The sequence below is a fragment of the Phragmites australis genome, chromosome 20 (assembly GCF_958298935.1).
Source record: "Phragmites australis chromosome 20, lpPhrAust1.1, whole genome shotgun sequence".
In the NCBI taxonomy this organism is placed as follows: Eukaryota; Viridiplantae; Streptophyta; class Magnoliopsida; order Poales; family Poaceae; genus Phragmites; species Phragmites australis.
The window spans coordinates 23411706-23423708 of NC_084940.1; the positions used below are offsets into that span (position 1 = coordinate 23411706).

A 12003-nucleotide genomic window follows, 5' to 3' on the forward strand; every position below is an offset into this window, starting at 1 on the left:
TTTCCTCGCTGGAACTGGAGCCGGAACGCAGGAGGCGATGACCACCAGCCTTTTTTTTTGCGGAAGAAAACAAACAAACAGATTCAGGGATGCTTCCCCCCTACCTGGCGCGCCAGCTGTCGGAGGATCAACTCCAGTCGCAGGGATCCCGAGAGACCCCTTTTTAGAGATTCGACCGGGGGATGATCCTAAGTCTGTTCGTCGGAGAAATAAATGGGAATGAATGCAACGGCCGGTGGTGGTGGAATTGGCCTAGTGCAGAATGAAGTAAATACACCGGAATATAGACAGGTTTGGGCCGCACAGGGGCGTAACACCCTACTCCTGTATGGATACTATAAATGCCCTGAGGAAGTCCCTCAAGGATGTTGCTGGTTACAAGAATGTTTGTCTATCTCAGAGCCTGGGGTTCTTTGTTCTTCAGCCTGTCTCGTGCTGCTCACTTCTCAGCCGTGTTTCTCTTGCGCTTACGACGTTATCCTGAGACGGGCCGGATGGCACGGGACGGGACCCGTGCAATTAATGACCCCACGCCTCTCTGCCAGAACGTGACAGGAATTGACGCTGAGCGCGGCGGGAGCAGTTGGAGGTGACAAGCCACGCACGCTCTTTAAATGCGGCCTCGGGCCTTTGACTGGCTGACACCTCATCGGTGGGCCCCTCGGGGGCCTCTACCAGGGGGCTTTCTGGGTCGTTGGGGTACCGAGTGCTCGGGGGGTACTGTTCACCTCCCCGAGCACTCTCTCCCGGACACTCTTGTACGGATCCTCGGGGAACCGAGTGCTCGGGGGCTGCTGCACGCAGCCCCGAGCACTCTCTCCCGGAACTTCCTTCGGTGGGTCCTCGGGATACTTGGCTGCCCAGGGGCCACCGCCGGCAGCCCCGGGCACGTTTCTCCCGGTACTTAGCTCTCCTGGTCGTCGGGGGACTAGGGTGCTCGGGGGTCACCGTACACCTTCCCGAGCACTTTCTTCCCGGTACTTAGATTTCGTGGATCATCGGGGAACTGGGGTACTCGGGGGCCACCGACTGTGGCCCCGAGCGCCCTCTCCCGGGACTCGATCTTTCTCACCTTGCGGGAGAGACTCCGCGGGATGGCGCCATGTGGTGGATGGCTGGTCTTGCCTCGGGATTCGGGGACCCTCGGTTCCTGATACACCGACATAATCCTAGTAGTATCTTGGGTGGGTTAATCCAACATCATGTTCTCTAACATGTGTCCACATTATTCCATAAAACATGATCATCAATAAATACCTGTGTCGAACTACTCATCATCATTTTAATATAAGATCAGATATCATTTAAAATAACATCATAATACAAACAAAGAGCTTCACGAATAAGTCACACGCTTGCTAATCAATGTAAATGATAATTATTCATATAGTAGAATAATATATTATTCAAATTACATAAATATAGATATGATACAATCATCACTATATTGTCTCTATACTATATCACCAACAGGAACTTGGCCAAACCCTTGCCACGGCAGCAGCTTCTTACCGCGCTAATTGCGATGACGTAGCAGAAAAAGATTTAGTTTTGGATATAACTTCTTAAAATGTTTATTCTGAAAATGTTTAAGAAGAGGTAAAAAAAGGATAACCGGTTGACGTGAAAGGAGAAAAATCAATCTTGCAGCAGCAGGATGGAACAGCAGATCGAAGCAGTGACACCAGGTATTTTTCCTGACGTTCCAAGCAACCGTAGCGACAGTTGATTGCACTGCATAATAAAAGTAAGCTCACCGTCAGTATGTTTGATTTTCGTAATTAGTGCACATACGCAAGAACGCACACACGCAGAATAAAACTTACCGCCCGGGAACGGGATGCTGCTCCAAGGACCTGGATCCCCGCCGTACCTTTTGTAGAAATGTTTCTTCCGCGCACGGCAGAGGATCTCGATCCCTGCATTAGGGTCCTTCGATGAACAGAACGCGGGGCCTATTAGGATGCCCCTCTGCAGCTTCTTCCCAATTTTCCTTTGTTTCTTTGGCAACTCCAGAATGGAGCGCAACTTCCTTGAGTGCCATGAGGTCTGTGATTTTGACGCCGGAAAGACCATCTAGACCTCGGCAGATGAGGTGAAGTGAGACAAGATACTTGAGAGCTCCATCTTGGATTGTTATCCAGTGCAGGTTTTGCTCGGCCACAAGGCACATCCGTTCTAGGCTCTTCAACTGCTCAGGACGTATGACGACGGGGCCTTCTTCGCTGCTACGTTGTTCAGGACCTTTGATGCTACTTGTTGCCTCCAGCTTCAGATATCGCAATGAGCTCAGATTGCTCAGTCCGCGTAGAACAGCATCTCCGAAAATCAGAGTAGTGGACGATAGGCACAGCTCTGTAATACTACCCACACTAGTAACAAACTCAGGGATTCGCGTCAGCCTACCATGGCCACGCAGCTTCAGGGAGAAAAGATTACCACGACAATCATGAGCACGTCGAAAATTCGGAAATGCCTCTGACTTTTTCTGGAAGTCAATTGACAGGGAGTGACGGACCTTCAGCATCTCGCAGCTTCTACGGAGGAAATCTTGCATGGCTTCTGAAACAGGAGTCCATATTCCGTCATTTGCTTCCGAGTCGCACCATATCTTCACCTTCGTCAGCTGCCACATATGACGCATCAGCGGTGGGAACCCTTGGCCCTTGCGTGTGACAATTCCTGCTAGCGTCTCCAGCATACTTTTCTCCTCCAGGAACTTTATTAGCCTTTCGTCCGATCTGTAATCTCGGAGTTTAAACATTCCAAGGAGATGTTTTAGGCGGGGCAGCTCGAGGATTTCAACAGGCACCTTGACCACCGTCTCTTTCCCCAGGTCGAGCGTCTCTAACAACCGCAGCTCGCATATTCGACTTGGGATCTTGGTGATACTTGCCCTTGCCCGGAGGCTAAGATATTTGAGCAGATACAACTTGCATATTTGTTCGAGGTGGCTTTCTTCCACACAATTGCATTCCTCCAGATCCAACACCCGCAGCAGCTTGCATTTGGTAAAGTCCAAACGACCCTCCTGGCGTTCGTAGAATACCGCCAGAGTCCGGAGACGGGATAGGTCCTGCTGTTGCAAAACCCGCATGCTATCTGAATAACCGGTATGATGGAGGGAAAGCCGGCGGATGTCTTGAGGTGCAGTCCCATCATCACATGACAGCATCATGAAATTCTCCGACTTGGAGATGCCGGTGATGTACTCGAGCATCATCCCAGGAGTTTTGCATGTCTGCACCTTCTCATTGATGGGCCAAATGAGATTTCGGTCGATGAGGGTGCTGAAATTCCCGAGTGCGTCACTGCTACTGCTGCATCCCATTCCTGGTCCTTCAGCTAGCCATCGCCTTATCAGAGGTGCCCTCCTGATAGGATGGCCATGTGGGAACATGCAAAGATAGAGCAAGCAGTCCTGGAGACAGGGGCTACATAGACTTTCGTAGTCATTGACCAGCACACGCTGCATTCTCGCTAGCGTCTCGTCCTCCTCTTTCGGAGTACGGAGTTCCCTCCAGGCGTCTTCACATTGGCTCAGATCTCCATTGCAAAATTGGGCTATGCTAATTAGAGCCAGTGGTACACCGTCACATTTCTTCCGGATTTCCGATGACGCCTCTGAAGGTGACCCCTCGCAAGAAACAATCTTGTCGAATAGCTCTTTTGATTTATCATCTTCAAGTGGTCTCATCTTGTACACGTGTCCACCTTTACCACTGCAGGCTTTCGCTACTGATTGTATGGTCGTTGTCACAATGATTCTGCTGTCCACTCCCTTTAGCTGGGGGAAGGCAGATATTATACCAGAGCCCAACTGTTTTGTATGTACATCATCGATTACAAGGAAGTACCTGCATATAAGAGATAAATTGGGAAAAGTAATAAGTTTATCGATACCCATTCTCCTCTGTATTAAGGTAAAAAAAAGAAGTAATTCCGGGTTCATACAGTTTAGTTCGAGGCTCAATGAATGACTGCAAGTACAACATGAGTACAAGATGTAAATCATGTAATTAACTAGTATCAGTTTATGCCCTACAATCCTAAGCAATACTACAACTTCATTTGCGACTAACGAGCCAAATTGCCCTTACAATTGCAAAGGTAGATTTGAAAATACTACAACTGCTATGTAACTCTAATACTTGTGACTGCAGACGTAGATATGTTTATATCCTCCGTGCCTTTGTCAAAAAGACCTTGTTTGATACTTGTAATTATTAAAAATAACGGTATCAAAATACTCTTAGTTGATATATCTTTCAATTTGCGTACTAGTCAAAATTGTAACGATTTTGTTAATTTTCAGACACCTGATTTTTTTTCTCTCTCAGTCACCTAAAACTACGGCTACATAGCTAATTAAAATTGCAATAAATATGTGGGTTGTTGGATGTTACTCTAATCATTAAAAAAATAATGAAAAATAACAAAATTTCAATCACTTGAGAAAAGCAACCAAATTGTAATTAACTAGTAAGTAAAAGAGGAGGAATTAGTAAAGAGTAAGGTGGCACGATGTGCACGTGTGATCATTTTTTTGTAACTCTATCAAGTCTCCGATAACAGAAGGAAGAAACTAATCAGCAATGTAGAAAAGTAATCACCTCTTGGTCCCAAGGCGTGATTTGAGTTGTGTTTGCACGTCATTCATGTGTTGTGAGACCTTATTGGAGGCACCATGGAGGCCACAACTGACTTGTGGATCTTGGATGGAGGCGCTAGCACCATTATTCACTTGTGGGGCTTGGATGGAGGTAGTACTGGCCTCAATCACGCGCTTGCCTTTGACATCTTGCTCAGGTAATTTTTCGAGTATCTCTCTCAGAATCTCCTCCTTATCCTTGCCCCTCGCGTTAACAAAAGCGTGCAGAGGGTATTCATGGTGCACAAGATTGTACACTTGGCGGGCAAGAGTCGTCTTACCGATGCCACCAAAGCCAACGATGGAGATCACCTTGAGCTTCCCCTCCGTTGGACTCTCAGATTTCCGTAGCAGCGCCATAAGCTCACGGAGGGGCTTGTCCATGCCCACGACCTCGTGGCCAGCCTGACCAGGAATGCCCTGGTCATGGGAGGTCGGTGCTCCTGAGGTGGAGGATGAAGCACCGTCTTGTGGTTTCTGCTTTGATTCTTCACTAATATAACGTTGAAACCGATGGTATATCCCCTCTGATGATTTCTTGAGCTGATCAATCTCGGCGGCAATATGCACACGCTTCATCTTCTTGGCGACGTGGTGGTCTACGATGTCCTCGATTTCGTACGCAAAGCGCTTCAGATCTTTAATCCAGGCTCTCCTCACATCGCTCATATCATAGCGATTCCTGCGATGATCTCGGATGGCAGCTTGGGCATGCCCAAGCTCAGACTGGATGGATTGGACACGAGCGTCGAGGTACCACAGCTCCTCGCCTGCTTCTCGTATCGCCGAGTAGAGCTTCGGCAAGGTGCCGCTCAGTACCGCGCCGATTATGGCACCCTCCATCTCTCTTTCTTCCTCTTGGCTCTCGAGTGTTCTGCTCGATCAGTGTTGATCGAGCGTTTGAAAGAACACTCGATCAGCACGAAAGTGTGGCTGGTTGGTTGTTTGTTTGCTTGGTTGCTATGGACGCCGGAAACTGAGGGCAGAGCTAGAGAAGAAGGGCATACATACATGGGGTCTTTTTCACCATCAAAATACTCCCTGCAGTCCAAAATAAATATGTTTTAGTTCACGTACAGTCAACTATTTTAAACTTTGACTATAAATTATCTTTTATATATTAAATTTAAATACTTAAAAATGACACACGTATATTTGTCTCGAAGAATATTTTCATAATAATATATTTGTCTCGAAAAATGACACCGAATACTGGTGGCCTTGGATCCAGAGCTTGGTCAGTTGCGTACTCTTGGGGCAATAATTTTCTTTTTTTCCTACAGCAACACGCGCAATAAATTTGAAATTAATCATAAAAAATTCTAGGAGCAATCACCTTCTTCCAAATAACTCCTTTAAAGTAAAAGAAAAAGAGAAAACTGAACCAACAATGAGTCACTGGCTGCATCTTAATCAAGAAGTTGTTTCGTGGAATGTAAATTCATGCACGTTATCTTAGTCAGCAAAGTTGTGTAATGGATATATCTAAAAGGCTTGATTTCTGATTCATTTTTATTTATTTTCGAACTTGCACATATATGATTATTGTTAGACACTCCGGGTGTACAGGGGGAACAGGCTGGCAAAAATGTAAATTGCAAATGCTGGGGCTAGAGAGCATTTTGCATAAACCAGGGTACAGCTGTGAATATTGAGCTAAATCTTATATGTGAATCTATAAATTCAAGAAGATGCAGCGCTCCGCATGTAAAAGCGTCCTATAGAAGACTTGCGGAAGCGAATGGTTGTTGTTTCGTCAAAGTCAATTGTAACATCTGGGACCACCATAAGCCCGAAGTATTATTAAAATCTAACATACAAGACCGATGAACCTAAAAAAATTCGGTAACATCTCTCCTAAAACCGGAAGTATAACTGGTATCATCACACACAGAGATACATAACAATTTATGTATACACACACTATAGTGTTAAAAAACTCTCTTCATTGCCAGCTCCAAAACCCCTTCACAGCTAACTGGCAACATATAAATCCTAACAAACGAGGGACAAACCTCGATTATACAGAGGTACCACTACGAGTCAACCATACAACAAAAGTATGTAAAGAACGCCAAAAAGATATCACGACAGATAAACCAAAAGATAAAAGTGATTGTGCAAACGTTGTGTAGGTACCCACCCCACATGCTCGCTATCACCTCATGGCGCATCTGGAAAGATAGCAATGGTGAGATTCGAAAATCTCAACAAGTAAATTATTTTAACAAGTTATTAAGCTACAGTTGGTTAAACATTCACCTTTAACAATAACAATAAGCTGAACAAGTTAACCATATCTGAAAAATATAATTAAGTCTGATGAAAATAGCAACAAACACATACAATCATCCGCTAGCTATAATTCATCATATCAGTTCATCCTAAAATGGTATTAAAGACTTCTTTGCAATATAAGAACGACATCGAAGCAATTTGTAGGATCGAGAAGGGGTTGAATAGGAGCCTCAGCAAATTCTTGGATGGACTATCCCAATTTTTTCACCCAATGCACCTCAAATCAACACGCAGAAGCAACAAAACCGAGAGAAATAAAACACAACAAAAATCTCTGAAGAAAGCATGGCTCTCATGGATGAATATGAAACCTAGGTTCCATACAAATCAATTCCAAGAGTCATAGCCACAAAAAGCATGCAACTTGATTCACTTAGATTCGAAGGAATAGGCACCAGGTAAAGAGAGTCTCCAAGTTGATGATCCGGAGGCAAGGGATGGTTCAAAACTAACTCATAGATGATTCTCATCCCTTTAGCAATAAGAAGAATAACTCTAATGCGATGGAAAAATTCAGCACTTCAACAAAAATGAAAATCACAACCAAAAATCAAAAGACTTACAAACTTGCAAGGGAACCAATAGAGGGAAACTAGAATGAGAGAAACACAAGCACAAGAGGAAACATAAACTTTATTTCTTGCAGAGGAACATCCATGATCCCCTACTCGTATGGTTTCCTGGTTGAAAGCGATAGAAAATTTTATTTTGCACTAGCGTAGCCTACCCGTTCCCTAACACTCTGACAGCTCCTCGTGCGAAGACCGGGTGTACAGCCCGATCAAGGCCTCTGTGTCCACCTTTGTCGGAGGATTAACTCCTGTCGCAGGGATCCCGAGAGACCCCTTTTAGAGATTCGGCCGGGGGGATGATCCTGAATAAGTTCGTCGGAGAAATAAATGGAAGTGGAAGTAAATGCAACGGCCGGTGGTGGGTGATGATCGATCTAGTGCAACGGGAAGCAAGTGCACCGGAGTTTAGACAGGTTCGGGCCGCATGGGGGCGTAATACCCTACTCCTGTATGGATACAATAACTTATCCTGAGGGGGATCCCTCAAGGATGTATCTGGTTACAAGAATGTAGTGTCTAATTAAGAGCTTGAGGCTCCTTGTTCTTCGACAGGAGCTCTGCTCAGGCTTGCTTGCAATGTTTTCGTCTGTTGGTTTGGTTCATTGTGGGGTTCGTCTTTTTCGTCTGAGTGTGGCACGGTCGACTGCTTGGGCTTGTGTTCAATCCAATTATTCTATCATTCTTATCTTCTCTCTGTATGCCGATCCTTTTATGCACTCGCCGGCCGCGACATACCCCGAACGGGAAGGAAGGGGCACAAGTTCCAAGACGCCACGACTGAGAAAGGCATCATCATTTTCTCTGGGCGAAGTGACTGGGGCGGTGGAAAAACACGGCGCGCGTCCGGTCACTCGTCACTGTGGACGCCCTGGCGACGGGCACCGTTGAGAGGGCCCACCGGGCAGCCACAGAGGCACCCGGCGTGCCCGCCCTGTCTTGTTCCTCTGCCACGGCAGGGCGGCAGGCGGAACGCCTTGATCCTGGCGACGTTATCCCGAGACACACCGGATGATACGGGACGGGACCCGTGCAATTAATGGCCCCACGCCTCTCTGCTAAAGCATGGCAGGGACTGACACTGCGGTGGGAGCAGTTGGGGATGTCAGGCCGCGCACGCCCATTAAATGCGGCCTCGGACCTCTGACTGGTTGACACCTCATCGATGAGCCCCTCGGGCGCCCTTCTGGGTCGTCGGGGCACCAAGTGCTCAAGGGTATTGTTCACCTCCCTGAGCACCCTCTCCCGAGAACTCTCGCACGAACCTTCAGGGAACCGAGTGCTCGGGGGCTGCCACGTGCAACCCCGAGCACTCTCTCCCGAGCACTTTTGCACTGACCCTCGGGGAACCGGGCGCTCGGGGGCTGCCGCACGCAGCCCCCCGAGCACTCTCTCCCGGAACTTAGCTGTTCTGATCGTTAGGGGACTAGGGTGCTCGGGGGTGACCGGGCACCTCCCCGAGCACTTTCTTCCCGGTACTTGGACTCTGTGGGTCGTCGGGGAACTGGGGTGCTCGGGGACCAGAGGCTGTGGCCCCGAGCGCCTTCTCCCAGAACTTAGATTTTGCGGGTCGTCGGGGAACTGGGGTGCTCGGGGACCAGAGGCTGTGGCCCTGAGCGTCTTCTCCCGAAACTTAGATTTTCCTCATCCCGCGGGAGGGACCTCGCGGGATGGTGACACGTGGCAGATGTCTGGCCTGGCCTCGGACCTCAGGGACCCTCGGTTCCTGATACACCGACAGTAGCCCCCGGGCCCATTAGCAGGTGATGGCACGGAGACTGCGGATGGGCCCTTCGTCGCGGACGAGGCCGAGGCTGGCGTGGACGCCACATGGCAGGCTTTCAAGAGGTGGCCCTTTAGACCCGAGCCTCTGGTACGGCCCAGCGGGGAGACAAGCGGACGCGTGCCCACACAACTCCCGAAGGGCATGACAATGGTACGGGCGGCACGCGCGGCTGCCGTGTAGATCGAGGAAAATACGCCTGGCAGCCGCTAACGCCGCACGACCAGCGGGAGATTCGCCTGGCAGTTGCGTTGATCGAGGAAGCCGTCCCGCCGAGTGTCCCGCTGAGCGAACCGTTGGCAGGCAACATTTGAACTCTGAGATATAAAAGGGGGAGGGGATCGATCCGCCCCCCTCTTTACGCCTTCTTGCGATCTTGCTCTTGTCTCCTTCGTGCTCCGGAGCCCTTAGAAACCCTTCAGGCGATCAGAGCGCTTCTCCTCCTTCCTCTCTGCCACCAGACAACCTCCCCTCCCGTCGAGATGCCGAGAGCCGGAGTCTCGCCTGAAGAATGAAGAAGCAGCTGATAAGATCAGGAAGCTACTGGTCCCCGAGGGCGACGACCGTTCCAGGGCGAATTGTCTTGTTCACGTCTTTCATGGCGGCGGGGTTGGTGCCGCCGTTTTCAACTTTCTTCCTCCAAGTCCTCGACACCTACGGCATCCAACTGGTGCACTTGAGCCCCAACTCCGTCGTGGTGCTGGCGGTCTTCGCGCACCTCTGCGAGATGTTTGTGGGGGTGGTGCCTTCGGTGACGCTTCTCTGACATTTCTTCGTCCTGCGGCCGGCCGGGAAGAAGAGGGGGTACTCCACGGCGGAGGTCGCAGGGTGCTGCAATCTTCGGCTGCGAGACGGCTTGGGGGAGCAGTACATCCCCCAGGTGCTGCGCAGCAAATGGGAGGAGTAGCGGCGGGACTGGTTCTTTGTCGACGTCGACCCCCATGATCGTCTCGCTCTATCGGAGGTGGCGGCGGAGCCCCAGAAGTCGACGTGGAAGGTGCCGCCGCCGGAGGACGCGAGGTTGGAGCCGGTGTTCGAGCGCATCAGATTCCTGCGCGACTCCGGGCTGACCTCGGTAATGGTGGTGGCGGACTTCTTGCTCCGTCGCCTGGCGCCCCTGCAGGAGCGGGCCCGGCCGTGCTGGCTCTACACCGGGTCCGAAGATATCACCCGGACCCAAATCGGCACAAGCTGGGATCTGGGCCCAGCGGAGCTGAGGGGCATGACCCGAGTGGTGACCGGCGTGGAGGACACGAGCCGGGCGGTGCTCCCGTGGCCGGAGAACCCCGAGCGCGCGGCGATCTTGGCGAAGCTGCCGGAGTTCGACGCCCAGGGGCTCGTCGACCAGCCGAGGAGCCGGAGCCCCGAGGCCCCCGAGCTCCCTGGGTTGGATGAGGTGGCCAGCAAGGAGGCTGCGAGCAGCCCGGTGCGGGCCGGTGGCCCGGGCGTCAGGTGCAGCGAGCCGCAAGCCAGCGGTAGAGCCACTGCGGGGAGCAGCCGCCGCACCGGAGAAGAGGGCACCGCCGAAAGCACAGCAACGGTGGCGCCGGGAGACCGGGGGAAGTGCCCCCGAATCTACATCCCGGTGCCGGATTCCCCGCCGTCGCCATCAGCGGTGGCGGCGTTCCCGGCCCTGGAGCCGCGCCTTGTGAGGATGGGGCCTGACTCGGCACCTGGAGACCGCGCGGCGGCCCCGCCGAGCCCCCGGCGAAAGAGGCGGCGGGAGGATTCCGGGCCGGCACTGCCGGACCCGGAGTTTAGGCTCCCGGCAGCCAAATGGCAGTATCGGGGAACTACGACCGCGTAAGTTTCATTCTTTGCTTTTTCTTGGGCGCTCTTCGCCGGAACTAGACTTCGGTTTTGACCTTCGCCTATCTCCTGCAGGCCACCCACGGGCGCCGCCGAGGGCGAAGGAACGCCGACGCTGGCGCCAGAGCCAAGCCCGCTGGCCGAGCCGAGGCAGGCGGACGCAGCAATGGCGGGGAGGCCAGCGGACGCGACGGCTGAGGGGAGGACGGCGGAAGCGGCGGCCGAGAGGAGGATGGAGCCGTCGCCCAAACCCTCGGCGCCGGTAGAACCTACCCCGGGCGTGCAGAGCCCGGGGCGGATGGTGGCGGAAGCAGCGGCCTTGCCGGGGCCGGCAGATGCGGCGGCCGAGGCAGGAACGCGGCCGTCGCCCGAGCGCCCGGCGCCGGCCCATCCTACCCTGGGCGTGCCGAGCCCGGGGCGGATGATTGTGTGGCGACACTTGGGGACCCCGAACCCCCCGGAGGCAGATCACGGGGAAACCAGCGCTCCGCCGGTGCCCGGGCGGCCTGCCGACCCCTTCCTGGCCGCGATCGAGGGCGTCCAGGTGGCGGTCGAGCGGCTAGGCGCGACGGTGGACGCGAAGGAGGGGCAGCTCGAAGCGGAGCGCGCCCGGCTGGACTTGGAGAGGGCGCAGCTTGCGAACGCCCAGGTAGAGGCCCGCGTGGCGGCTGCGTGAGAGCAGAAGCTTTTGGAAGATACCCGCGCGGAGGTCGCGCGGGAGCGGGAGATTTTGAAGACCGCCCGCGCCGAAGCCGCGCGAGAGCGAGAAGACGCCGCCCGCCTGGCTGAGGCGTCGCGGCAGCAGGCTGCCGAAGCCCTTGCTAGGGAGGTGTGAGGAACCGTCCAGATAGTATTCTAATTAATCATCAGGAGGATCATTATTCATAATCACA

General features: G+C 52.1%; 1 protein-coding gene across 2 annotated transcripts; it reads right to left on the reverse strand.

Moving 5' to 3' along the window:
* Positions 1 to 1359: 1359 nt before the first annotated feature.
* Positions 1360 to 5662, reverse strand: LOC133901771 (disease resistance protein RGA4-like). 2 transcript variants are annotated; one of them, XM_062343257.1, is made up of 3 exons: positions 4614 to 5662; positions 1874 to 3857; positions 1360 to 1734 (listed from the first exon to the last, which is right to left on the reverse strand). In XM_062343257.1, exons 1-2 carry the CDS (start codon positions 5492 to 5494, stop codon positions 1925 to 1927), a joined length of 2814 nt encoding a protein of 937 aa, XP_062199241.1. In that variant the 5' UTR covers positions 5495 to 5662; the 3' UTR covers positions 1360 to 1734; positions 1874 to 1924. The 2 variants fall into 2 exon arrangements, with proteins under 2 accessions (XP_062199241.1, XP_062199240.1); XM_062343256.1 differs by having other exon boundaries at positions 1827 to 3857.
* Positions 5663 to 12003: the final 6341 nt, after the last annotated feature.